Source organism: Propithecus coquereli, unplaced genomic scaffold (genome assembly GCF_000956105.1).
Source record: "Propithecus coquereli isolate 6110/MARCELLA unplaced genomic scaffold, Pcoq_1.0 Scaffold108, whole genome shotgun sequence".
NCBI classification, from domain to species: domain Eukaryota; kingdom Metazoa; phylum Chordata; class Mammalia; order Primates; family Indriidae; genus Propithecus; species Propithecus coquereli.
In genome coordinates, this window is record NW_012134747.1 from 2589487 (window position 1) to 2616704 (window position 27218).

The 27218-nt window shown below is 40.5% G+C and overlaps 1 protein-coding gene across 2 annotated transcripts; it reads right to left on the reverse strand.

Moving 5' to 3' along the window:
• Positions 1-26996, reverse strand: PON1 (paraoxonase 1). Of its 2 annotated transcripts, none has more exons than XM_012647741.1 (9): positions 26861-26978; positions 19197-19267; positions 17610-17665; positions 15922-16066; positions 12827-12953; positions 9419-9619; positions 8295-8376; positions 4440-4568; positions 1-705 (listed from the first exon to the last, which is right to left on the reverse strand). In XM_012647741.1, the coding sequence occupies exons 1-9, from the start codon at positions 26932-26934 to the stop codon at positions 547-549; spliced, it is 1044 nt and encodes a 347-aa protein (XP_012503195.1). In that variant the 5' UTR covers positions 26935-26978; the 3' UTR covers positions 1-546. The 2 variants fall into 2 exon arrangements, with proteins under 2 accessions (XP_012503195.1, XP_012503186.1); XM_012647732.1 differs by having other exon boundaries at positions 2-705; positions 15922-16090; positions 26861-26996.
• Positions 26997-27218: the final 222 nt, after the last annotated feature.

Consider the following 27218-nt stretch of genomic DNA (forward strand, 5'->3'; position numbering starts at 1 on the left):
AAGGAGAGTTGGGGTAATTTAGATTAATATTTACTGAAAAAGTCATATCCAGAAGGGGAAAATGAAAGTCTGACTATGCCAGTATGCCTGAGGCTTAGGGGTAGCTTTGTAGTGCACGTCCAGTTTTCTGCATGTGCACTGAGTGGAGCTCTGAGGACCTGTGAGCTAAACCTGTTATTGTCTGTCTTCTGAGCAAGACCTGGCAAAGCAGCAATATGTTCATGTGCTTTCAGGGAACACATAAGTTTTAGGGAAAGTACTTTTGGGGTCACATACAGTTATTTAAGACCTGACAGTTGGTGTAACAAATTTAGCCATTTTAATGAGAAGGATTTTTATTGGTAAATGAAGTTTTCAAGTATTCCAAGACTGATTTGATATCACATTCTTCAAAAAAGCCAGTTAAACAGCACTTGGATGCCTCTTGATGTCCAAATTTAGTGTCCATGTTCACTGTTCAGCTGAGATCACTAAGACATTTAGAATGTGGCAAGTGGTTGAAATGATGGGCTCAGAGTTTCCATGGCCTGGGTGCAAACTGGCCTGTTAGAGCTCACAGTAAAGAGCCTTGTGGACCACAGTGCCAACCAGTATTTTTCCCTTGTACACAGAGGCCACCGTGCTGCCTTGCAACACTGTGCCATTATCTGCGTAAACCAATGTCACTTTGGGTTCTTCTGTTAAAATGTTCTGGATTCGAAGCACCTATCAAAGAAATAACAGTACGTTAACATGTTTTTAAAAGTCACGAAAGACAACTTTAAGCAGGGAGTCCTTTCTCCATGAGAAGCCATATTACCTCACGTAATTAGATAAATGATATTTTGATCCAAAATTACATTGAACACACCTGTTTCCTGATTTGTGGATTGATGGGTTTTGATTATGTGATCGTCAACAAAGATAGCACACAGACCCACCAGAGCTGGGTAGGAAATGTAAGTGGGACTGTCGTCAAGATGGGAAGCTGTCACTCAGCAACAGCCAAATTGTTGCCATGTTGTAATCCAGGTCAGTTTTTGTGTATTTTCAGATAAACCAGGAATTTATATGTTTACACTTAATTCCTGGTTTTTAAATGCAAGTAATCAAAGAAAAAAAAGTATGGCCCTCCCAAAATCCCATATCTCTGTACCACACTCATCCATTCTTCTGAACTTAAGTTCTCATCTCTAAATGTATAAGATTTTATGAGTTAAATTTCCTTCACTTAGTTGAGAAATTTGATTGTATCATTAGCAACAGTGTAGGATCATGTTAAGCTGACCATAAGAAATAGCCAATATTTAATCATTCTGGCTGACAAAAATAGCAATTTCATATGATTCAATCTAATATAAAGAACACTACACTGAACTGAGGCAGGAGACCTGAGTCCCAACTTGGATCTTCCCCTTACCATTTATTGGTTTCTCACCTGTAGAATGAGATGAGTGGGATTAGATTATCTCCAGATTCCCTCTCAACTCTAACTTTCTATTACTAAGCCTTTAGAATAAAATACAGTGACTTGAAAACAGGATACCTACATCACAAAAACACCAAAGGTGGCAGACTAGGAAGGCTAGTGCATGGATATAAAAGGGTCAATGGGAACATTCAAAATAAACACTCATACACTGTTGGTGGGACTGCAAACTAGTACAATCTCTGTGGAAAGATATGGCGATACCTCAAAGAGCTACAAGGAGAACTACCATTTGATCCAGCAATCCTATTACTGGGCATTTACCCAAAAGAACAAAAGACATTCTATAAAAAAGACATCTGCACTAGAATGTTTATAGCAGCACAATTCACAATTCCAAAGATGTGGAGACAACCCAAGTGCCCATCAATACATGAGTGGATTAATAAATTGTGGTATATGTATACCATGGAGTTCTACTCAGCCACAAAAAACAATGGTGAACTAGCACCTCTCGTATTATCCTGGATAGCACTGGAACCCATTCTACTAAGTGAAGTATCACAAGAATGGAAAAACGAACACCACATGTACTCACCATCAAATTGGTTTTAATGGATCAACACTTAAGTGCACATTAGTAATAACTTTCATCAAGTGTCACACAGATGGGAGGGGGGAAGAAGGGATGGGTATATACACACCTAATGGGTGTGGTGCACACCGTCTGAGGGATGGACATGCTTGAAGCTCTGACTCAGGTGGGGCAAGGGCAATATACATAACCTAAACATTTGTACCCCCATAATATGCTGAAATAAAAAAAAATGACCTCTTTAAAAATGGCTGGCACCAAAGACAGATGTCTTAGGAAATTACCACAGCATTAACATGTAGTAGTTACTTACAGGGAAATAGTTGATGGTGCACCTTGGCTTAACTAAGCTTCTTGTTAATAAAACTAAATCACTCTTCTACAGGGCAGAGCATTAGATAATGAATTGTTACTACTTTTTGCTATTCCTTAGCAGATCCATCATTAGAAAGAAGTATTTTTTTTTAAGAAGTATTTTCTTTCCAGAACAATAAACCAAGTTCATGCTATAGCAAATGATCCAAGTTCACCAAATGAGCTAACAAGCAAGAACAAATTAGAATCTAACATTCTGCTCAGTTCTAACAGTGAATACTCCACAGCATACATCTCTTCAATTCTATCAAACATACCATGCAGCAATCCTAATAGCTAAAAGCTAGCAAAAAGCACAAAGGATTGACATTACACATGATCACAATTCTTCCTGTAAGCCTCGAGATAAAATGTATGAGAACCATAATGTAATTGGAAATATATATTTGATTTTTTTAATACAAAAGATATGGGCTTTTTTCTATTGAGTGGGTAAGACTGACACTTAAAACTAAGCTTTAAAAATACAGCAGTAGACAAATATGTCAAAATAATACCATGTATTTGATGTAAATAACAAGTCTAATTAGTACATACTGAAAACTCCACATAGAAAATACCCCCTAAGTCATAGTAAATGTTCAAATGCCTATAGCAAAGTGGGTTTCAAGACATCTGCACTCAAATATTTATAGCAGCATAATTCACAATTGCAAAGATGTGGAAACAACCCAAGTGCCCATCAATACATGAGTGGGTTGATAAAATGTGGTATATGTATACCATGGAGTTCTACTCAGCCATAAACAAAATGGTGAACTAATACCTCTTGTATTAACCTGGATGGAACTGGAACACATTATTCTAAGTGAAGTATCACAATAATTGAAAGACAAACACCACATGTACTCACCATTAAATTAGAACTAATTGAGCAACACTAATGTGCATATATGGGAAATACCATTCATCAGAAATCAAGCAGGGGGGAGGGGGAGGAGGGAATAGGTAAATTCACCCCTAATGGGTATAATGCACACTATCTGGGGGATGGGCACACTTACAACTTTGACTCAAATGGTACAAAAGCAGTTTATGTAACCAAAATGTTTTGTACCGCTGTAATATTTTGAAATAATAAAAAGAAAGAAAACCAAATCCTTATTTGCATTGCCAAAATGATTCACTGAATAAAGACCACGGACCAAAAATGGAGTGTTTGAGTACTATGACTAAGATGGAAGAAGAGATCTTCTAAGCCAGAATAATCCCAGCAAGTAATTTATCTCCCCATTCTGCAGGGAAGATCTAGAGAGGCTAAACCCACCTACCTACATCGCAAAATGTGCTCTAGGACTGGTCCACTGTCCTGATATGTCCATATATGGACACACAGGAAGTGGGAGTTGAATAGAAAGCCAGGTAACACGCAAATGATTAAACCATAGCAGTGAAGAATATGTTTTTTAAACTGGTGAGGATTCCCAAATTAGAGAAACTCACTATTGAAATAAAGATAGGGACCTCTGTGCAGTGCTGGGTCTCCTCATCCTGGCCCCCCAGGCCAGCTCTCCACTCTGCTGACTTCGACAGAAGCCTCCTTCGAAGCGGCTCCCTTCGCTCTCCACTGCCAGCAGCAGCATCAGCAAGCAATGGGAAGACTGAAGACAGAGAGGGAGGTGGGGTATTTACTCTCCCGGCTTCCTCCCTCGGACGTTGCTGCTAGTTGGCTACATCTCTCAACCAGAGGCCAGGTTCCTCTCAAGACAACTCTCTCCACACACCACTGTCTCCTTGATCTGGCTTGAGGTAGCCATTTCCTACTCCGCTTGCCAGCCCCCGGGTCCTGCATTGTCCTCTGTTGCTTCCCATACACTCTGCCCAGAACTTTGCATAGAATCCCTCTATTAAACTCCCCTCAAACTACCAATTTATATGTGCCATCTGTTTCCTGCCTAGACTCTGACTAAAGCCCTTCCAAAAACCTTTTTTATCCTGATCATTTGGACCATCTATCCATGTCCCCCCTTTTATTTGCACATATAATTGAGAATTATGTTTTCAACTAAAAAATAGTAGCTGGGAATAAAGTCACTGATCAAGTTCATTTTTCAAACTAACCTCGGATGCAGGAGGATTCTCTGGGTCATGGTAAAAGAGTCTCATGCCATCGGGATGGCATCCAACCCAAAGGTCCCCTGTCACAGGATCCACGGATATGTTATCCACCAGTGTGTCAAAGTCAAGGGTCTTCCAAGATTAAAAACAAGGAGAGAACAAAAGACAGAAAGTTGAACACAATTGCAATGGAGCAATATGTCAGACAAAACTATCCTATAATCCTTGGTCACTACACTGCTGTTTCCAGGGACAGAACGATTCTGTCCCATTTCGATAGGGCTCAGAAAATTCCTCTTGCCTTCCATCTATGCTAGCATTTTGTCAGTTTCCAGGGTAGATGGGGTAGGATGAAGATACAGAAAGCCAAGTAAGACTGTTAAAAGTCAAATGAAATCATTTGGACTCACATCTGTGCATGAACCTAAAACTGAAAAAAAAGAGTTTTAAGTGCAGCATAAAACAGTTCCTTCTAAAATGACATGTGCAAATGATATTTTTATAAGCATTCAAAAAACAACCAGGAAATGTAGATTCATCTCTGATGAGAACATCAATGAATGTGGGCTTTTTACTGGCTAATCATAGGCTGTGCAGCCCTAGAAGAAATGATCACCCGGGGTCTAATTTTTGCCTTGGAGTTGACAAAAGTTTGTTCTTCAGTTTCCTGATGTTATTTAACTCCCTGCTCTTCTGCTGTTTATTCTCTAAATTTAAGTTGCAAGCGTGTGATGACTGCACAGATTGCTGTTGAGGCTTTGTAGCAGGATCATAAATAGTACCAATGGTTCTTAATTCCACCATTCATCATCTTGGCTGCTGTCTACTGGGGAGAAATCCCATCTATTTGTTCACCTCCAACTCTCAGCCGTAGAAACAATATCCACCAGGTACCTCAGTGCCCAGAGACCCTGTAAATAACTGGTGGTGACTCACTGCAAAGGCCAGAGCGTGGGCGGGCAGCAGCAGCGAGGGACACTGCCCCGTGCTTCCTACTCCAAATGAAAGCTGCACTCGCGCGCCCACGGAGGAATTAGAGGGCTCAAGCGTCAAGGCAGAGCCTCATCTCACCTTCCTGCAGAGCCATCACTCCTTACCCTGGAAACAGGCAAGGTAGCCGAAGGAGGCAGCTGAGCACGCATCCCCTGGTCAAAATCAGCTCCAGGCTTCCTCCATACCCTCCCCACTCCCCGCCCGCATCCATCCCAGAGTCAGCACGCTGCTCTGATGTATTCATTTCTTTAAATGAGGAACATGTTTGTCTCAGCGCTCTGCTATTATCTTTGGAAAGGGTACAGCCATAGCGGATGAAACCTACTGAGCTGACAGTCAGAGGTGGGAGTGGGAGAAGGACACGGAAGCCTGGGGTCCCATCCGTTCAACACGCAATTACTGAGCTCCTACGTGTGCTCTGCAAGAGCTCAGCACCTAGAGAGTGCTGAGTATCCGGCAGACACGGTCCCTGCCGAGGAAGAGCTGACGGTCCAGCAGGGAGCCTGTTCTGAGTCCAGAAATCAACTCTTGCCTTGCAAATAAGTAATTCCTAGCCATGCTGACTCACTGCAAGGCACGTGGGTATCACATCTCACCCTCCCACACATCCAAGTGGAAAATTTTATATTCCTTAAGCAGGGCAACTTAATAAATTATTCTTTTGAGAAAAATTGTATTCTCTGTTAACAAATATCCCAATTTTTAAGAATTGAAGTTCATCGAAGTGTGGCTAATCTATTAACTAAGTCCTGAGATCTTTTTTGGAAGGAGGACAATTATTTTTATTGTGGTAAAATATATATAACATAAAATTTGCCATTTAACCATTTTTAAGTGTACAACTAAGTGGCATTAAGTACAATCACAATGTTGTACAACCATCAGCACTATCTCCAGAACTTTTAATCATCCCAAGCATAAAACCTGCACCCATTAAACGATAACTCCCTATTCCTCTTCCCCCGAGTCCCTGGTAACCACCATTCTATTATCTGTTCCTCTAACTTTATTTGCCTATTCTAGGTTCTTCGTGTAAGTGGAATCATGCAGTATTTGTCTTTTTGTGTCTGGCTTATTTCACTTAGCACAATGTTTTCGAGGTTCGTCCGTGTTATAGCATGTATCAGAACTTCATTCCTTTTTAAGGCTGAAAAATACACCATTCTATGTTTATACCATATTTTGGGAGAACATAAACCCATCCATATCTCATCACAAATTTTAAGATTACCCTCAGCTACTTCATCAAATTACTTGGCACTCCCAGGTATTAATTAAGTGATATTAGTTAATACTATCCTTCAAAAGAAAGAATAAAACTCCAGTTGAGAGGTAGCCTCTACTGAGTCGTTATGATGGGAGACAGGCATGATCTGTCGCCAGGACTGGGACCCAAACCTGAAATAAGCCTCACCTTCCCATCTTGCCTTGGTGGGAGCAGAGCCCCAGCATTCTGTCCTGAATGTATATTGAACCAGGTTCTATTCTTATAAAATTCTTTAACTTTCAATTTACAGAAAAGTACCTCTTGTTAAAACCACAGTTTGTTTTTATTCCCTGAGCCAGTATGCGTGTGTGAAATTCCATTTTTCTTCAGCTAATACCAAACTCCCTGCCAATGATTTTTAATGTCAAACACGATGTTACATTTGATGTTGCTTCAAGATAATTTTCTCTGAGTGAAGCCCCTCATGACAGTAGCTCAGATGTGCTGATGGGAACAGTCATTCAATTGGGAGGGACAGTGCTTCCTGCTGTGGGCGGGTATGGCAGGAGAGCAATGTCTTGTTGTTTTTCCACGGTGGGGGCCTGCTTTCATTATGTTCCATTTTGTTCTTAGTCTGTCTTTCCCCTCCTTTGTGTTTTTATCCCTTTTGACTCAAACCTTCAGACTGGACCGGAACTTGCGGGGGAAGAAGATGAACCCCTGAAGCACGCCCAACTCCACCACTTTAATTTAACAAGTATTCATCAAGAGGGCCGACTAGCTGTTGAGAGCTGTTCCAAGAACAAATAGGAAAAAAACGTGTCCTTGTGGAGCTTATACCTTAGCGGGGGAGTCAGATAATAAAGATGGAAAATAAAATGTATAGTATGTTGGTAATAAATGCTGAAAGGAAAAATAAAGCCATAAAGGAGACAGGAAATAAGTGGGGTGGGGGAGCAGAGCTGCAAGTTTAGATTAGGTGATGAGGGAAGGCCTCACTGAGGTGACATGTTAGTAAAAACTGGAAGGAGACGAAGGAGAGCACCATGGAGATCTGGAGGAAAATCCCAGAATGGGGAACAGTGCCTTGTCCTGAGGCAGGGCCATGCCTGGGGAGCTCCAGGAACACCCAGAGGCAGGAGAAGCAGGGCAGGGGCCCAATGGCTGGAGAAAAAGGCAGAGGGGTGATGGGTGGCCGGATACCACAGCAGCCACCCTGAGCACGTGGGCTTTATAAGTACTCTGGAGAGCAGTTCTGTATTAAATACATGTTGAGACTATTTCTTGGCTGTTCCATCAACGTAGAGGGAACAAGAGAGAGAAAAAGGAGGGAGGAAGGGTGGAAGAGGGGAAGGAGAAAAGGGAGGAAGACATGGAGAAAGGGAGGGAGGACCTGGAAACACATCACCAAGCTTAAAACTGACTGGAGCAGAAAGAATCAAAGTTTCATAGGCGAGATGTGTGGTTCACTGTTTACTCTGCAGTTGAGTCAAAGTGAACAGCAAACACATAACCAGGCTGATGATTCTTAATAAAGGAGTGAAAAATTGGTTCTTACACACTCCAATTAGACAATCCTTTTTTCCTCACATTTAATTTCACGAATCAATTAGAATCTAATTATCACTCTGCAAACTTATAGTGTTAATACATCTTACCTTCAATGGAGTTAAAGTCCAATTAGCATGCTTTTCATACACATGAATCTTATGAGCCAGCGATTCAGCCACGTAGACATACCTTCAAAGAAGAAAGAGCTACATCAAAGTACTTGAAGTAATGCAATTCAAAAGGTTACAGTGAAGTTGTAATAACTCTTCCTAGCGGAGAACTTTGCTTAGGAACTGGGAAATGGAGCCCATCTCAAAGTACACTAAATTCTGAAAGAATTCAGTGAGTTTACAGTGCACAAAGAGGTTTAATCTCTGAAGTTATTTCTGAAGGCGAGAAGCTATTTGTCCCCAGTCAGTATGGAAACATGGGCAACACCACACACCATAAAGATCTTGTGGATAGTCTAAGCACTGTGCATCCCAGAAGAAAAAGAGAAACTACTGCTTAATTAGCTCCTATTTTTGAAGACCAGGTGATCATATGAATAGTTGAAAGCTGTTCATGTTGCTTTTTCTAAATATATGTTACTAACTCTCTGAAGTCCTTGATGACATTAGGTGAGGAAGGATATAAATGGATGGATATACAGACTTATGTATACACTGATGCCACCCAAAGTGCAGTCCCCAGACCAGTGCTGGTCCGTAAGTTGTTTGTTATAGGGCCACCCCTAAATAATATTACAAATCAACTACATCACTAAGCACGCTGCTTAGTTACGCTTAGTTACGCTTAGTTATTTCACAGGAAGACTTTCTTGATGAAGGAAGCAGTGCCTTGATTTACATTTTGGGGCAAGCTTCTTATTTTTTCACAAACCAGCACTATTGTTATATATACATGCATGCTATTAATCTCATTACACACTCGAAAATCTTCCCTCAAAACAAAGCCACTTAGTAATATTAAATCTTTATCACAGTTCCCCCTCTTGAAATGTACTTTTTTTCCAAAAAGAAAATGAAACCAATATGCCTTCACAAAATAAAAGGCTTTGATTCGATCATTTTTACCCCCTGAAAAATTAAGATATTTTACATTTTTTCCTAATTTCATCTCACTAGGATAACATGTTAAAATGGATAACGTTACTTAGAAAAGGCATGTGTTCCCAAAGATATCTCATGAGAATCCGAGTAAATCATCGCATTTTAAAGAGTTTCCATACTTGCCATCAGGTGAAATGCTGATTCCATTAGCAAAATCAAATCCTTCCGCCACTACTCCAGCTTCATCTGGAGTATAGTAAACAACATACGACCATGATAAACCCAAATAGAACTCCCAGGAGCGTAGGTAGGGGTGGACAAAATAGTGATCATTTGTGGCATAAAAGTGCTCAGGTCCCACAGCGACGACATCATTCACACTGCAATTAAAACACACACATATAATATATACAGGTGAAAGTATTGAACACGATAGGATTATGAATTGTCATCATGACTGTCTATTCCTAAAATCAAGATAGGGGATGGAGCCCTCACACTGGCTGTAATGGCACAGAATTAATATGACATCAGTGCTACATAGACAATCCTCACAGACAATAACTGGTCTAAGAAATCCTAAGAGGTGATTATAGCACTGTAACATAAAAATCTTATTAGCTGACTCTTAAAAATAGTGTTATGGTGTGTGTGTCCATGTGTGTGTGTGTGTTTGTGTGTGTGTGTGTGTGTGTAGATATACTAAATTCAGTGGGCATTAAATTGGGGCAGAAATCATTATCAAGGCAAAATGTATCTGTGCTCACATAGAACTCACTCCCTATCAGTCCCAGGCATCATAAGGCAATGGAAAAAACACTGAATGGGCAGCCTGGAGCCTTGTATTTTAGTTGAAGCTCTGCGACTATTAGCTGTGTGATCTAGGGAAAATCAATCCTTTCACATGTTGGGGTCTCAGTTTCCTTATCTGTGAAAAGAGGATGATGGACTGGTCTATCTTCCAGACTTAAGGTTTTGTGATTCTAAAAGGAATAAAATGTCCAGGAACAAGAATGCTCAGAAACAGTATGGTATGGCTTTTTTTCTTCCTGCTTAGGATTCACTCTCTGTTACTGAAAATGTTAAGATATATGAGCCTATTTTTCTGCTTTAATAGGTACAACAGTGAAGACATAAGTGAGTCATTCTTTGCTGATTGAGGTGATGGAAGTTCCCCAGGGCCATGGTCTTGGAGAAAATGATCTCTGTTCTATTGCAGAGGGCGTAATGGCCAGCGCTTCCGCTCTGACACAGTTCTGAGCTCTTGAGCAAGTTAGACAAGCGTGCAGAGCCTCAGTTTTCTCACCTGTAAAAAGAGGTTAAATAATTTTCCCAAAGTCATATAGCTCGTTAGTTGAAGACTAAGGGTCAGAATCTTAATTTGTGGATTTGCAGTGGGAATGACAATGAGACGATGCCTGGGGTGTGCCGTGCAGGGAGCCTGCCACTCAATAAATCCTCAGTCAACCATAGTCCCCCTTACCACATGAGAAAAGCTCTAGGAATTCAGGATTAGTCTGGACAGACTCCAGACATAGATCTGCAAGCTGGCTTTACTTTCTCTTTTTTGAAACTAAATTTCTGAAATTAGTATGCATTACTGTCATTTCTCTGTTTTCCATAGGAAGGAGCAGAGTGGAATGAATGGTTTGGAGTAATAGCTTTGAAATCTGATGGACTCCATTTGAATCCTGACACTGCTTGCTATCGTCACAACGTGGGGCCACAGCATGTCATTAAACTTTGAACCACTTCTCTGAACCTCAGTTTTCTCTCTATACTTTGAAAGGGTGGGGTAAGAATAAAAAGGAATAATTAATGTAAAGGCCTTGCTACCATGCCTAGCATACAGTAAATGACCACTAACAATAGCTGTGACATTATTATAATGACAGGCTTAAATGATAATAAATTCAGTAATGGGAACATTAATGTTATTAACAACCATAAAATACAAAGCAAAAAAATACACATGGCTAATCCATGAGTTGAGAGAGCAGAATTCTACTTAACTGTGGCAGTTATTTTCAGTCTTGTTCTATGCTGCCAAAGACCAATATTTTTGCAACTGGCCCAGGAAAAAAATCCTCCAACTCCAGGAAACTGGACAAACCTGAGAATGTCCAAGATTAAATGGCAAAGCAAAATAAGTTTCCGCTATTTTGCAGTGGTGTGGAGCACCAGCTCTGGACTCAAGCTACCAGGATTAAAATCCCAACTGTACCATTTACTGATGGGGTCATCTGGGCCAATTTAACAAATCTCCAATCTCAAATTTTTTTAACTCACAATGGATATAATAATAAAACACAATTAAGACAGTATTTGTAAAAAGAAAATAATTTGTTTAAATTGGTTAGTGCAGCACCTGACTTACAGTTAAAGCTCATTAAGTCATTATTATTGCTATTATTATCATCATTAGCCCAGTTTCTTCATTCTACATACTTTCCCCCACTTTAGATCTTGGTATTCTTCCCATTCTCCAAACACTCAGTGATATCATTCTCTCTCCAAAATACTTTTGTTGAATGAATATATGAATAAACTCTTCCACCAAGAGCTGTTCTCTGAATTTTCACTCATCCTAGGGGTGCAGAAGAAGACCTGGGCTGTAGTTCCCACTCAGCCTCTAACTAACTGACCTTCGTTAGTAAATCAATTTCTCTACAATCTCAGTTTCCTCATCTCCAAACCACCAGGTAAGAAAGGAGAGGAAGGAGCACCGATAACACAGAGTGCACGCTGTGTGCCAAGTACTTCACTAGGCACCTGCAAAGAGTACAAATCTGGATTTACAAATACAGAGGCAGTCACATGCGGTACAGAAATTATACAAATAGAGTTGGGATTCTAGAACATCATAACAATTAGGAGGTAAAGATTGTTTTGGAAGACAGTGTCAGGTTGTTATCCTAAATCCATCTCTAGATTCATAAGCCGTATCTTCACAGGGAGCAAGCAGAGAAGTTGACTTTACTTTGGGTTGACTGGGATTGGGGATCCTTGGGTGTTTTCTTTCTCCATGTGTTATATGGTCGAGGAGCCTAGAATGGAACTGAGTGTCGCCATAGATCTGCTTGTACCTAAATGCAACCAAATAGAGTGGAGGTAGTACAGGAAGGTCTTAGATGCACTAGATTTTGGATTGTTTCTTAGATAAGTGTTTCTAATTCGCAGAAACATCTATGATTCTGTTTTTTAAAATAAAGATGAAAATAAATAAATTAGTCTATAAAGCCTGACTTTGTCTATAAAGCCTATATGGGTTTGAAATACTAACTCTGGTTTTGAAGAAGAGCAGAGTTTTGTGTTTTGTTTTGTTTGGTTTGGTAAAAGCTTGAATAGAGATCCTGAGGCCAGAAACCAGGTGCCAGCTTCAACCAACCCAGCAAATGAAGGCAAAGAAAATGGGCCTCCTCTGAAGCGTTTGAGTCCTCGAAATATTCTGCAGAAGGACATTGGAGGAGTTTTCAATCGTTAGAAAGGAAAGTTGAAGAGCCATACCCACCTTGGCCAAAAGGAAACACTAAAACACCAGCGCTATTAAAGGAAAATATTAATAGAAATATGAAACAGTTCAGTACCTAGGCAGAAGTTTGTGTCTGATGGTTTTTAGATGCAAAAGTGATTTTTCTTCTTCTTGAAATTTAAACAACTCTACCGTGGTCTTGGAATCTGGATGGTTCACCACCAGCAGGTACACGGCATTGTCTGAGAGGAGATTAAAAACAAAAATTGAAACATTAACTGAGCTCTCAGCTATCAGCCCTCTCTCCAAAAAGTAATTTCAACCCACCTCCAGCTAGTACTTAGGATGTCAGGCAGATGGAATATTTTCATCTCTTTGTAGAGAGAAGCATTTTTGATTGCTCCTTTTCCAAAGAAAAGTGGCTCAAGGAAGAACCAGTGACAGTCTCTAAAAACTCAAAACTCCACTGGTGGGAAAAAAACCCTCAACTTAAGAATGAGCATCACTGTCACTAGAATTCGAAAGAGCTCATTAAGCATTCTAGTTCAAATGGTCTCCCAGAAATGCAGAGTTGAGATAAAAAGGTTAAAAGATGTGGGAACTCCCAATAGGAGAAGTTGTGCTCAGGTATAATTTATACTGTGTAAGATGATAAATTCCATAAGAAGAACATATGAAAGATAGTAGCAAATAGAAGCAGCTTCTGTGAGTCAGTGGGATTTGGGGACATGAAGGAGACTAGTCTAAGTGGTCAAAAAGGTGTGAATCAGAGTTGGTGAGTGAAGTTAGATTATGGTCTTTGCCTTAAGAAGCAGGAAGTCTTTGGAAATCACTAACAGATCAAATTGGTATTTAAAGGAAATGATGCAAAGCTTAGCAGGTTGAATTGAGGACATATGAACAGAGAAGCCAGCTAAGAAGCTTTTCATTTACCCATTCAACAAACCAATGTTTATTCTAGTTGATGTTAAACCCTACAAAGAAAAAATACAAGATATAGAGAGTAATGAGATGTTTTCTTCATGGAAGTCACGGATGTTCTCTCTGATGAGGGGATGTTAGAGCAAAGATCTACATGAAATAAGAGAGCAAACCATGTGGCTATCTGGGGAAAGAGCATTCCAGGCTGAGGGAAGGAGGCATGCAAAGGCCCTGAGGCAGAGCCTCGTGGACACATTCACTTAACAGCGAGGTTGTGTTTGGAGCAGAGTGAAGGAAGGAAAGAGTGAAAGAGTGGGAAGGCGGAAGCCATAGGGAGCCAGAGTCAGTCTCGCCAGGGTTTAGGGTGGGGATCCCGGATTTGCTTACTGGGGGCTTTGAGTCAAGGAATAGCATGTACTGAGACTACATCAGTAATCCGGGCATGTAGAGAGAAGGAACTAGACCAGAATGATGCCACGGACAAAAAGGCAGGAAAGGACTTGAGAGGCATTTGACAGAAGTATCAAAAGACTATGGTAATGGCTGAGAAATGAGAGAGTCAGAAATCAAATACAAGTGAGAATTAAAACCAGAATTCATATTTTGCATGGTAGATTCTACTTCTAGAAATTTATCCCAAGAAAATAGTCACAGAAGATACATGTACGAGAATGTTCATTTTGGCATTGTTTGCAATGAGCATGACTGCTGTAACAACTTAAAGATCCATGAGCAGAGGAACTACATTCTGCATTGTAAAGTAGCTCCGAACGCGCTGTCAGAGAAAGAAGTCTGTGACATGGTGTTTAATGCAAAAGCAATTTATAGAAGGGGTTGTATAATATCACCCCATTTTTATTTTAAAAAATATACACACACCCAATACTATATTTCTTTGCTCTTAAAAATATTTTAAAAATAAAATGTAACAGTGATAAATGGGTGCACAGATGGAGAGACCATTGCAAGGGATATATATAAATCATATGGGTAAGAGGTGAAGATGGGAAGATAAAAGGATGGAAAATCATTTTTCAACGTTTTGCATTTAAAGTGGCTATAGGAGAGGAACTCAGATGGAAGTATCTGTTATAGTAAGCACCTCCAGTAATGGAAGTGAAGGGCTAATGAAAAAAATAATAATTATATCCCATATTTGGGGATGTTCTCCTAGAAAGCAGACACCATGACACTGGTTTGAAATTTCTGAAATAGAGAAAATAAAGAGAAAGTAAAACATGGAACCTCTGAGGGCATGCTCAGAGAACTGGCAATGAGTGAGAAAACAATGAATGGGGGAGAAAACCTGCAGCAGGATCAGAACTAGGACAGATAAGCACATTGGAATATCAGGGAAGAGCCAGTTTTGTGAAGGAGAAAATGAGGCGAAAGGAGGAAGGAAGGAGAGGGAGGAAGGGAAGAGAGAGAGGAGGTTAATAAGGACATCACTGATGGCTTTCAAGGCAGCAATTTTAGCTACCCATGTGGGGAAAGTCCAAAAGAAAGACTGAATGAGGGATTATCTGATGACGAAATGCAGGCAACAGATATAGGCATGGTTCTTAACCCCAGCCTTACATTTTTATCACCTAGACAACTTTTAACAAGTACTGCCACCAGGCCCTCCTCAGACCAACTGAACTGGAATCTTTGGGGCTGAGGCCTGGGCACTGAGTCATTTTAAAATCCCCAGGTGCTTCTGTGTGCAACAGGGAGTGAGAATTAACATAGCAAACAAAGAAATGACAGCAATACAAGGGGAGAAATAGGATGAAGGCTTAACGGACAGGAACAACATGTTATGTTGAAAAGTATCACAATGTGGAGAAGTAGTTCGAACAAAGAACACAGGGACAAGGAGGCATTAAGGTGACGGGGCCAGGAAAGAGCTGACCATGGTGACTTCCTGTCACTGGATCCATTGGTAGCAGATGCCTTAGGTTAGAAAAATCTCTTCCTACAAATGCCTGAGACTTTAAAATTGCTTAAAATAGAAAACCTATAATGATTAGGGCTGAATATTATTATTATAGTAATTATAAGGAAAATGTGAATGTTGGTATTTTACAAAATTAGGTGCTTTACAAATCTTAAATATTTTAGCATTCTCAAGTATTTAAGCAGGTTTAATATTAATTCAATTAACATAGGGGTAAGTTTAAAACCCAGAATAAGAACACTATTCATGATTATGCTTTGGTTGGATGAGAAAAAAAAATTCATTCATTGGCATGCTTTTTCTGATTTTTTAAAAAAATTTGATTTTGTTTAAATAGTAAATGCTGTTACCTTCATCTGTGAATGTGCTAATCCCATGAGGGGTAAATGAAGATAAATCAAAGTTACTTCCAGTGATCTTCAATTCCAACGCTGTTGGATGTTTTTCATTCAGGTCCATCAGAAGTATTTTTCCAGACTTATCAGGTTCTAAATCCTTTTGTACAAGAGATTTTAATCCCTCAAAGGAGAAAAAGCAGGCACATTACAAATACTTCAAATGCTAATGTAGATGGTGGATAGCACATGAGTTTACACTGTCTGCTCTGAACCACAGGACTGGCCACGGGGCCACACGGGAAGCCTCTTAACTGGCAATAGGTCCCCAGGGGACTCTGGAAGCCACATTCTCCACCAGGCCACCCCACACATACCCTTCCATCCCCTGCAGCAAAGTCATATATGAACCATGCCACAACTTCCAACCTTTGAGGAAGATCAAAAATGGAAGGGTAGGCCTGGCGCGGTGGCTCACACCTGCAATCCTAGCACTCTGGAAGACTGAGGTGGGAGGATCGCTAGAGCTCAGGAGTTCGAGACCAGCCTAAGTGAAAGCAAGACCTTGTCTCTACTAAAAATAGAAAAATAGGCCAGACATGGTGGTGCATGCCTGTAGTCCCAGCTACTTGGGAGGCTGAGGCAGGAGGATCACTTGAGCCCCGGAGTTTGAGGTTACATTGAGCTATGATGATGTCACTGCCCTTTACCAAGGGTGACGAAGTGGACCCTATCTCAAAAAAAAAAAAAAAGGAAGAGCAGACTAAAGGGGCAATTACTAATAATCTTTGATAATATAAGCAAGGAATACAAAGAGAACATTGGTTATGGTTTTTAAACTGTTCCCTGGCAGGTCCTGGGAAGAATCCCAGGGACAGAGGCTTAGAAAAAGTCCAGTGGGGCCAAGGAACTACTCCTCCTTCAATCAGAACAACAAGAAAGCTGTTGTTTTATATATTGGAGATCCATATATGATTTTGTTGCTTTAAAAAGGTTTGTAAGACACAGCTTTAGAGGATGACTAGTCTTCCATTTTCATAAGAGAAAACTGGACTAAATAAATTAGAATAGGTAGCAGAGGTTTTTAAATGGCTGGATGACTTATCTATTGTATCCTATCAACGAACTTTGTTATGCTATGATCCCTAGGCCAGATGGTTGACTTGTTTTGTTTTGAGCTATATTACCTACCATAGTGATCTACATGCAGGAGAGTTTCAACAAAAATGGTGGGTTTTCTCTTCAAGGCTTGGGAATTGTAGGATGACCTATCAACAATTTTAAATTAAAGGGTTTATTTTAAAGTGTAAAAGAAGGTAACAATTGAAATGACTTGTAAGGGAATCTACATAAACATACATTTAATTCAGCAAATATTTGAGTACAACAGTTAAGTGCTTCAAGGGATAGACAGTTGAATGGGAAGCCATTCTTGAAAGCATTGAGCTCCCAGATGAATTGCTACAATGGAAGCTAAGGTCATGTAAAAAGTTCAGTGTAGACACAGGAACACAGATATGCATAGAACACATATGATCATAGTTATAAGACTAGTGCAATGTGGATAGAGTTTCTTTTTTGAACCATATGGCTGCTCATTTATTTGAAGGTGGGCAGTGGTATGCAGAAGGCATAAGTGAAGGACTTAAACTGCCAGTTCTAGAAAATATTCTAAAACCCAGTAAGTGAAAGGAAACACTCACAGAGCTAATGAAAGCTAGTCCATTACTCAGGATCTCCAAGTCTTCAGAGCCATGTTCTGCGAGAAAAAAGAATAGACAGTACAGATTGTTTCATATTAATATATTGCAGGAAGATGATGATCCATTTCTTCATCACTCTTTGCTTGAAAGAGGGACTATATGTTAGCTCTTCTTTGATAGATTCAGAATATTCATTCTCCCATTTATTTATTCAAATTGATGAATGTGATTTTATGGAAATTAAAAGCATATTCATATCATTAGGTGTCATTAAAATTTACACTTAATGTATTTGTTTTAAATTGATGGACTAGAACTTTATTCTGAGAGCCTGAATCCTCTTATGTAAAGTTTATGAAAATTCAACAACATATACAAAAGATACGATTATTTGAAAAGCTTACTGTTTTTCTAAAGATATAAACTACAACTATATATTGATATTTAATACTTCCAAACCAATTAAATCCTTTGAAAACCATATCAGAAATATAAGCAAATTCCAAATGCTTGATTTAAAATGGGGATACATTTTAACTGACCAAGGACATGACTTTATTATTAATTATAAATATCGGTAAAATGTCACTATCTTCAAGTTATTATATAATAGTTACACTTTAAGTGCATGTAAATTTTTAAAATTGCAATTAATCTAGAGACAAATGAACTGATTTTGAATTTATACTCTAAGTGGAGATATATGTTTTTCAAATACCCAGTGATATTTGATATTGATATCATATTTTTCTAGAAAAAATATTGTACCATAAGATACCTAGACAAGTATAATATTAACTAAGTCTTCTGGTCTAGCCATCTGAACCTTAGTCAACTGAGATAAATAATTCTAAAAAAAATAAAAAGAAAAACAAAAAACACTCAAAGTATAACAAAAGCATGGAGCTCAAATAAGTTGTCCTCAAATAACAAAGCTGGTTGGTTGAAACCGCATGAGGAGTTGAGCCCTGGGACACTCCCTGTTAAGGGCCTACCAGCTGAGTCCCCTGTCCTTTTAGCTTGGCTGACAGGGCTGGTCTCCCAAGGTGGAGGCCCAACAATTACTTTCCCAGCTTCCTTTGCAGCTAGAGCACCAGCCTGTCCTCCAACTCCAACTAATGAGATCTAAGGGGAAATATGCTGAGAGCTTCCGGGAAAAATTTTTCCTTCCTGATATTAAAAGAGAGATTCATGAAGAGAAGCCTTGTGGTAATTACAAAGGCCTGTGAGAGCTTTTTTTTAAAAAAAAAAATTTTATCCTTTACTGACTGCTTTATGTCTCACTTCCTTCCATCTCCTGCCATTTCCTCAGGTTAGATTACCATGAAATCAAACATCATTCTATTATTTTTGCTCTATTGACCAAACAAAAATAAACAATTAAAACTGCCAACACCTTGGCGATACGTTGATGAAGTTGAATGTCAAATAACATGGTATTTGTAATTAACTACTGACTCTATAATAAATACCTTCCTAAGTTTAAAGTTTTATTTTTGGACAAAGTTAAACAGGTACGTTAATCAAATAAATAGCAAGATAATATGGCAAATTGAAATGAGACAATTCTTCCTTTCACATACATACCAATGCCTTTAACTAAATTACAGTTAGGAAGTTCCACTGGTTTTACTTCTCGGAAAGCAGAAATTCGTGTTCTGTGGGTGAGAAAGAAATAAAACACACATAAAACTGTTCAGAAGTTATAATTAAGTCGCAAAGGTAAGCAGCCCACAAAAGTTCTCCTTAATTGTACTTTGTTCAACCCGAGTTAGTGATTCCTGGCACCTGTAATTCTACCAAGTAAGGCAAGACAAGTGGAGTCCTCTGGGCACAATTAGTATTTATTTAGTGGAGATGGATCGACACACAAAAAGGATACAAAGTGTTCAGTCTGGTGCTCTGTGCACTTTGGCAGGAGCAGGAACTATTTCATCATTTGTGGAAGGACTCCTATGTGGAAAGTTTGGGTAAGTGGCAATATGGTTTCGTTTATTCCATCGATGTTTTAGGGTTGCTGACAGATGGGCCTCCCACCCATCTGCCCAGTCTGCTTCCACAGCCTGGATTGGGCATCTCCTTTGGAATGTAGTACTTGAAAAATGCAGGTATATTTAGAGGATTTGTAACTTCAAAAAATCATACCCCAGGCCTACCTAAAAAAAGGCATTTCACACAGGCGCATGCACACACACATACACACGAGCAACTAACTTAATATGAGTTCATAAACATCATGGGGAATGTCTGCGTAAAAGACAAAGATAAAATGAACGGATGTGAAGTTCCAGCATGCTGCCTGAGCAGAGCAAATCTATGGATGAGGCATTTGGAAGAAACAGACCACAACATGAGCACAGCCAAGAGATTTAAATATTAACTTTTTTTTTGGATAACTAATGATATAATACAGTCATAGCGAGTTGTGATAATTATCCAAGAATCCCTAGAAATCTTATTTGGCTACAGATAGGCCAAGAAATTCATAACTTGCCCTGCTGATAATTTAGTCTCACAGAAGGAGAAGGCGAACAGACACTGGAAAAAATTCTTACCAACATAGTATAAAGTGATAGGAATTTGGGGGCAGTTGATCTTTCATTCATACACTGAGAGAAATTTTTGTATGTTCCTACTATCAGGCCCTTGGCTGGCAATTCTACCCTCTAAGAAAGTCTGACCTAAGAGGCTAGTAGTGGAGTCCAGTAATCTGCTTTGTAAAAGCGCCACAGTTTGTCCTGATGTTCAACCAGAGTAGAGAAGCACCAGTCTAGGCGCTAGAGATACAGAGATGAACGATTAGGTGAGGAAGACTTGGCCTGCCAGGAGGTTGTGGTTCCTTGACTGATAGACATGACCCTAGAAAGGAGGCTTCAAAGGAAAGTTGGAATCAATTATCATTAAAGGAAAACTGATACGTCATATTCTTCTTTACAGATATGAAAAAGGAAACAAGAAGGCAAAGCTGAGAGAAACAGATGCTACCCACAGGGCCGTGGTGCATTTGTTTGTTTTGGTCTTTGTACCAGCAACTCCCACTCCCCTGGCAGGGATCCAGTTCCTGCTGGACTCCACGGTTTTCCTTGCAGTCAAGACACGAACAATGGACCCTACTCCTCCAGCAGCAAGTGCCTTTTCATGTCATTGCAATAACATAGCACTGCTATTTTCAGAGGGGCTCTCAAAGCCTTTATAAATATACTTCCCTTATTTAAGCAAAATGTGTTTCCAAAATAAGTGGTGGGTGAACACCACTACCAAGTCCCAGCTTTGTTTCTGCTCGCCTCCAGATTTTCTGTGCTGTGAGTTGAAGTATGCTGCTTCCTCTCAGCATCCAGTAATCATGGCCTCTCAATTTCAGGGTTCAGAGCAAGAAGGCTTGCTCTATACAAATGTATCTGTAAAATATCTGCTTGTTTGGCATGAACGTGAAAGTTTTGTCCCAATAATATGGCTCTGTTTGGAGAAACTACTCCAAATCAGAAAGGATGTGGAAAACATGATGTAATTGAAACTCGGGGCAGCCTCTGAATGAAATACTATTTTCTTTAGAAATATAGTAGCTGCCTTAGACATTATGAGGTATACAGCTAGTATTTAATACACTATTTAATATGCCCCATAAATGTCTTCAGTGTTCTTCCGGGTAATGTGGATCTCAAAAGATTTGGTTCAGATCCAAACAAATACACATTCTGTATTTTAGCTCAGTGTCTTTTAAAAAAAGAAAACATGCCACACAGCAAAAAATTGTTTACTTTGTTGGACAAACCAAATCGGTTCTCAAATAATGACTGGTGCTTATAAAAAGTTGTTGTTATACAGTAGCTCCAAAACAAACCACCTGACCAAGAGGGAAGTCAGCCTGTGTTTAGTATTTGTATTGGACACCAGTTTCATAATCACTGACTTATGTGAACACTGGTGCAGAAATTCTATAAACTCTTTGCTGTTTTTGATACCTGCTTTTCGTTCTGTTTTGTTTCATAAAAATGATGAATTTCAGAAAATAAAATGTCAGCGTTGAATAAAAAAATGGAAATCTGACATTATAATCACAAAAGTTCACAGTAAAGAAATAAAAGGAGAGGTGATATAACAGTGGCTTACAAGCTGTTCAGACTGAGATTCATGTTAGGAAAAGCATTTTCCATGGTACAAATACATACCATGTACACATGTACACATATACATCTGAAACAAGGTTCACAAAACATTATTCACCCTCGTCTAGGTGATACATGTTTAATTTTTCTATTCAATTCTGTTCCATTTATTTTAAAATGTTGGTAATAATCTACTAAATTGATTTTGATACCCACCATTTTGAAAAACCCCAGTCTAGGGAAAGTATGGTAAATAGTCATAGAATGCCCCAAGGGACTCAAAGGACAGGTACAAGATGTTAAGGGCGAAGGTCATAACCAAGGACAATGCAAAGAGTGGCATGGAAGAGATTCAAGGATGTCACATTGCTGAATGGGCCAAGACTTATGAAAAATGCCAAGGATAGCCAAATTAGCTTTTCTTAGACTCAAAACCACATGGGAAGAATAAGGTTCATTAAATGTGATGGGTTCACAGAGGACAGAGAAAGGCAGACCTGTTTGGCTCCTATTCTAATTCAGGTTCCTCTCTCCTGGAAGATGAACTCTAACCTGGAAAAGGTAGAATAATCACAGTTAAAGGGAGCCCAGGGTAAGCAAGGAGGCATTAAGTCACCACCCAGTTGCTTTGGGTTCCAATTTGTGGCCCAAACAAGTCATATCTCAACAGGATAATCATTGCTACTGCAGTTCATGTACTGTATATATCCACGTTTAATCCTCAAACACCTCCCTGAGGTGTTATTTCCCCTATTTTACAGATGACTAAGATTAAGTAGCTTTCCAAGACCACAAAATTAGGAAATGGTCGAACTGGGATTGGAGCTCAAGCATGAATGTGAAGCTTGCATTCCGTCCTCTAACCAGGCAAAATATACAGATAACACCACTTAAAAGCTGGAAGAAGCACCTGAAGACTAATCCACCTGCATTATTATGATCCAGTTCATATTTTTTTCTACCTTATTTTCAAATTATCAGGAAATATCTTGCCAAAGGATTGATTGAGTCTAAATGTTCCAGGTCTAAGAGATAAAGTTCAATGTCTGAAATGTGTCCCTGACGCACAGCCTCTGAACTCTACCCAGAAATCACACAACCTTCGGCAGTGAACTTGTCTTAGACATCTTTGTGTTGCCAAAAAGAAATACCTGAGGCTAGATAATTTGTAAAGAGAAAAGGTTTATGTGGCTCATGAGTTTGGATGGCTGGAAAGTTCAAGATTGGGCATCTGCCTCTAGTGAGGGTCTCAGGCTGCTTCCACTTATGGCAAAAGGCGAGACAGTGTGTGCAGAGATTACATGGTGAGAGAAAGGAACCAAGAGAGAAAGGGAGAGGTGCCAGGCTCTTTTTAATAACCAGCTCCCTCAGGGACTAATAGAGTGACAACTCACTTAGCTCCAGGGAGGACATTAATCTATTCAAGAGGGATCCACGTCTATGATCCAAACACCTCCCATTAGGCCCCACTCCCTTCTGTACAAATACACACTGGTTCCTTGCCAAAAAAAAAAAAAGCAAGGATCTTTAGCTATGCATTAAGAAATCCATTCTGGAACTTTTCTTGGAGCTAAATTCACCCTCATCAGTCTATTTTCTGCTATTGCACACTCCCATTCATTCAAATTCCTTTTTGAGGACTAACTATGTGCCAAGCCCTGTGCTAAGGGCTCTCACATATACTTCCTCATTTAATCTCCTTAGCCTCCTTTGAGACAAAGATGAATATTTTCCCTGTTTTACAGATAAGAAAATGGAGGCTCCAAGAAGGTAAGTAATTTGCATATGGCCGTTTATTTAAAAGAGTAGAGTTAGGATTTGAAATTAGGTGTCATGATACCAAGGACTTTTTCCTGTATCTTTCTCTCTTCTTTTCATTTGCTCACCCTTTTCCCTCCACATAGAATGCCTTTTACCTCCTTACCCAACTAGGAAGAACACGCTCATGATGTTTTGCAGTGTCTCCTGATCTCCCGTGGTGGGACTATCAACTCTTTAGTTTATCCTCATGAACCTTCACATACACATCTGTCAAGTCTCCTACCATGTTCTTTTGCAGTTGTTGGTTTTTGGTCTTGTTGCTCCTAGAAAACTTTGAAATTAATGAGTGAACACTACATCCTATTTATCCCTATGACTTCCAGCATGAACACAGTGCTGGCAGACAGAAGGCACTCGACAGATTTCTGTTAAAGTGTTTTGTGGAGCCACGAGGCTATTGCATCAGACCGAGAAGATGGTGTTGATGGCATTGATGGGGTGACTGGAGGGTTGGATGGTTATTTGTCCTTAGCCTAGGGTTTCAAAGAGATAGGATCATAACATTTACTCATCACTCATCACTCATTACCCATTACTCATCACTCATCAGATTTCATAAGTGGGTTTTTGAGACTATACTTGGCAATTATAAAAGTTAACACTTAGAGGGTACCTATTATGTGCCATATTTTATATATATCCTACTGTGATACATATTATTATCCTATAATTTTCTGGAGAAGCAGGCTAGAATTTTTCTTGGGGTAAAGTGGTAAAGTAATTTGAAAGTTGCAGAAATGAGATCTAACACAGGTTGTCAGGAATTCGCCATTGCCCTCTTCCCACTACAGTGTGTTGCCTGCAGTGAGCATGGGGTAGCAGAAGTGCATTGAGAGGCCGAAGGCTAGCTCTGTGGTTTCCTTCTAAAGAAGGGAAACACAATGGTCTCATGCATTACCATTTGCAATTGAGGAACAGGGAAGTTGCCATACAGATGCAGCGCTGCAACACTCCACAGCCACAGAGGCAATGTCCAAGGTGGTCCCTGGACTTGTGCAGTGCATCCTCCACAAGGCCACATGCAGCTGACTACGAAGAAGGACAGGAGACTCTTGGTCCTGGGGAGTTCTCCCAGCTTCTTCTCTGTGCTGCTTCCACTTTGGAAGCTCAGGACATCCCTAGAGGCATCCCTTATATGTGTCCACTAGTTCCCTCTAGCCCAGGCCTATATAACTTCCTGCAAACCCCCCACGGGGACAGCCTATCTAGGAAGAAAAAAGGACATATTCACTTTGGGGATTTGGCTTACTCCTGGTGCAGGTCTCAGGACATAATCTCTTTCCTTCTCTACCTTGAGCAGATTCATGATCTTCTCTGGGACTCAGGTGCCTTATCTCCAAAATGAAAATAAAGGTCATTTAATGATCCTCCAGGATCTCTTGGTCTGATTCTAACATGAGCAATAGCAGAATTTGAATGTCCTTTAGAAAGGAACATACATATCCCCTGGGGAGTTTGTTAAATAATGCTGCTTCTGATGCAATCAGAAGTGTGGGGTGGGGCCTGAGATTCTGCGTGTCCATCAAGCTCCTAGGTGACACTTGAGGAGTAGTGAGATTTTAGGCGCTTCCAACAGCGAGTGCAATTTCCCTTCTGTCCCTCGTCTGGGCTACTCCAGGAGCCTCTGCACCCATCCTCTATCTATTAATATACATCTCTCTATATGATCTCCTTTGGTGGCAAACAGATTAATGGAAATTCGCAATATAATTTTTACATGATTTGAAAGCCAAAATCAGTAACTGCTTCTTACTTTTTTCTAACACTTTGTGATTTCAAAATTAACAATAAAAAAATCCACAATAATTTATGAAAACCTATCAGAAAATTAGCTTCTAATTAGCCCATAAGATTACAGAATTTTTTTAAAAATGAAAAATGTTCAATTTAATTTCGTTAATGTTTTACTTCAGAGTAAATAAGATACTATGGACTCAGCCTTAGAGATTAGGATGATTATCTAGACTTTGAACTTCTGCAAAAACTTACCATGAAACTTCTGATACATTCTTAAAACACTTTTTCCCCCTTTTATAGTACCTAAAAGTTTATTTAATACTTTAAAGAGAAGCAGGGAACTAACATTTACCAATAACTATGTCCCAGGCATGGTGTTAGCTGTTTCCTATGAGTGTGTATTACCGGTTCCAGGTTACTGAAGCAGCTGAGGTTTAGAGATGTAAAGTCATTTGTCGGATCCCACACTAAAAGACCAGACCCAGAACCCAAGACATCAAATGCCGCTTACAGGGTTCCTTCTTTCCTCGATGGGCCCCCACTGGAGCGGGTGGGCCACCGCAGTGTGCATTAGCTCACATATGCTCTCGTCCACACTCGGGTTTTTTGTCACCGTCAGCATGGTCTCAAATTGAGAATCTTCAAGCCAGGAAGGTTTGCACCAGGACCATAAAGTCAAGGCAGAGAAGGGGTGCGGGCTCCCTTCCCTAATTCACACAACTTGGTCATTTGGCGGTGTTTTTTTTTTTTTTTTTGAGACAGAGTCTCACTGTGTTGCCCGGGCTAGAGTGCTGTGGCGTCAGCCTAGCTCACAGCAACCTCAAACTCCTGGGCTCAAGCGATCCTCCTGCCTCAGCCTCCGGAGTAGCTGGGACTACAGGCATGCGCCACCATGCCCGGCTAATTTTTTCTATATATATTTTTAGTTGTCCAGATAATTTCTTTCTAATTTTAGTAGAGACGGGGTCTGGCTCTTGCTCAGGCTGGTTTCGAACTCCTGAGCTCGAACGATCCGCCAGCCTCAGCCTGCCAGAGTGCTAGAGTTACAGGCGTGAGCCACCGCGCCCGGCCTAATTTTTTTTTTTTTAAATTAGCCAGGTACAGGGGTCTGTATTCCCAGCTGCTCAGGTGACTGAGGCAGGAGGATCTTGTTCAGGCTGGTGTTGAACTCGTGGCCTCAAGCAATACTCCCACCTCGGCCTCCCCAAAGTACTGGGATTACAGGCATGAGCCACCAAGCCTGGCCTGGCGGTGTTTTTTTGTTTTTGCCAGGTTGAGAAGTGAATCTGTACCCAAAGCACACAGATCTTCGTTAAAAATTAGTTTACTGACAACTTGGCCACTCACACCAGTGACAATTGTTTCCTTACCCATCTCACAGACCATGAGCAAGGGTAGGTTTTCAAGTGGCGCATCAGAGTTGGCCAAACATTTATGAAACCCCTGCAGGATGTGCATCCAGCACCTGCCTGTGTATTTTCTAACAGCCTGGACCCTACTTTCCGGGGTGAGGGTGGCGCGAGGCGGAGCTCCTGGAGCTGGCAAGGGGAGTGGGAGGGACAGGGCCTGCAGCGCAACCGAACTTACTGGAAAGAAGCCCGGTGGTCCCTGAAGAGTGCCAGTGCTAGCCCCAGGACGGTGAGCACGAGCAGCTTCGCCATGGCGTGGGACAGTCGGACGGAGGACAGGGCGCGGCGCCGAGGGCTGGGAGAGGCTGCCCGCCCCAGCCCCGCTCCGGCCGCCCCGCCCCGCCCCGCCCGCAGGCGGCCGCTCGCAGCGCGGCAGGTGGCAGGTGGCAGGTGGCAGGTGCACCGAGCGCGCGGGCTCCCCGTCGGTGCTCCGGGCTGGGAGCTGCGCCGAGCGCCTCATTTTGCTCCCTCAGACTTTAAAAAGAAAGAACAATACCTCAGAGAGCTAAAAATAGAAATACCATTCGATCCAGCAA

Bases quoted from the DNA above. Each gene is read 5' to 3' on its own strand.
- PON1 (XM_012647732.1), bottom strand. From the start codon at position 26,934: ATGGCGAAGCTGCTCGTGCTCACCGTCCTGGGGCTAGCACTGGCACTC. The intron at 17,666-19,196 runs GTATGTATGTGA...TTTTTCTCGCAG, and splicing joins TAATTTAGTTAAAGGCATTG to AACATGGCTCTGAAGACTTG. The intron at 9,620-12,826 runs GTACTGAACTGT...TTTTAATTGCAG, and splicing joins AGACACAAACTTCTGCCTAG to TGTGAATGATGTCGTCGCTG.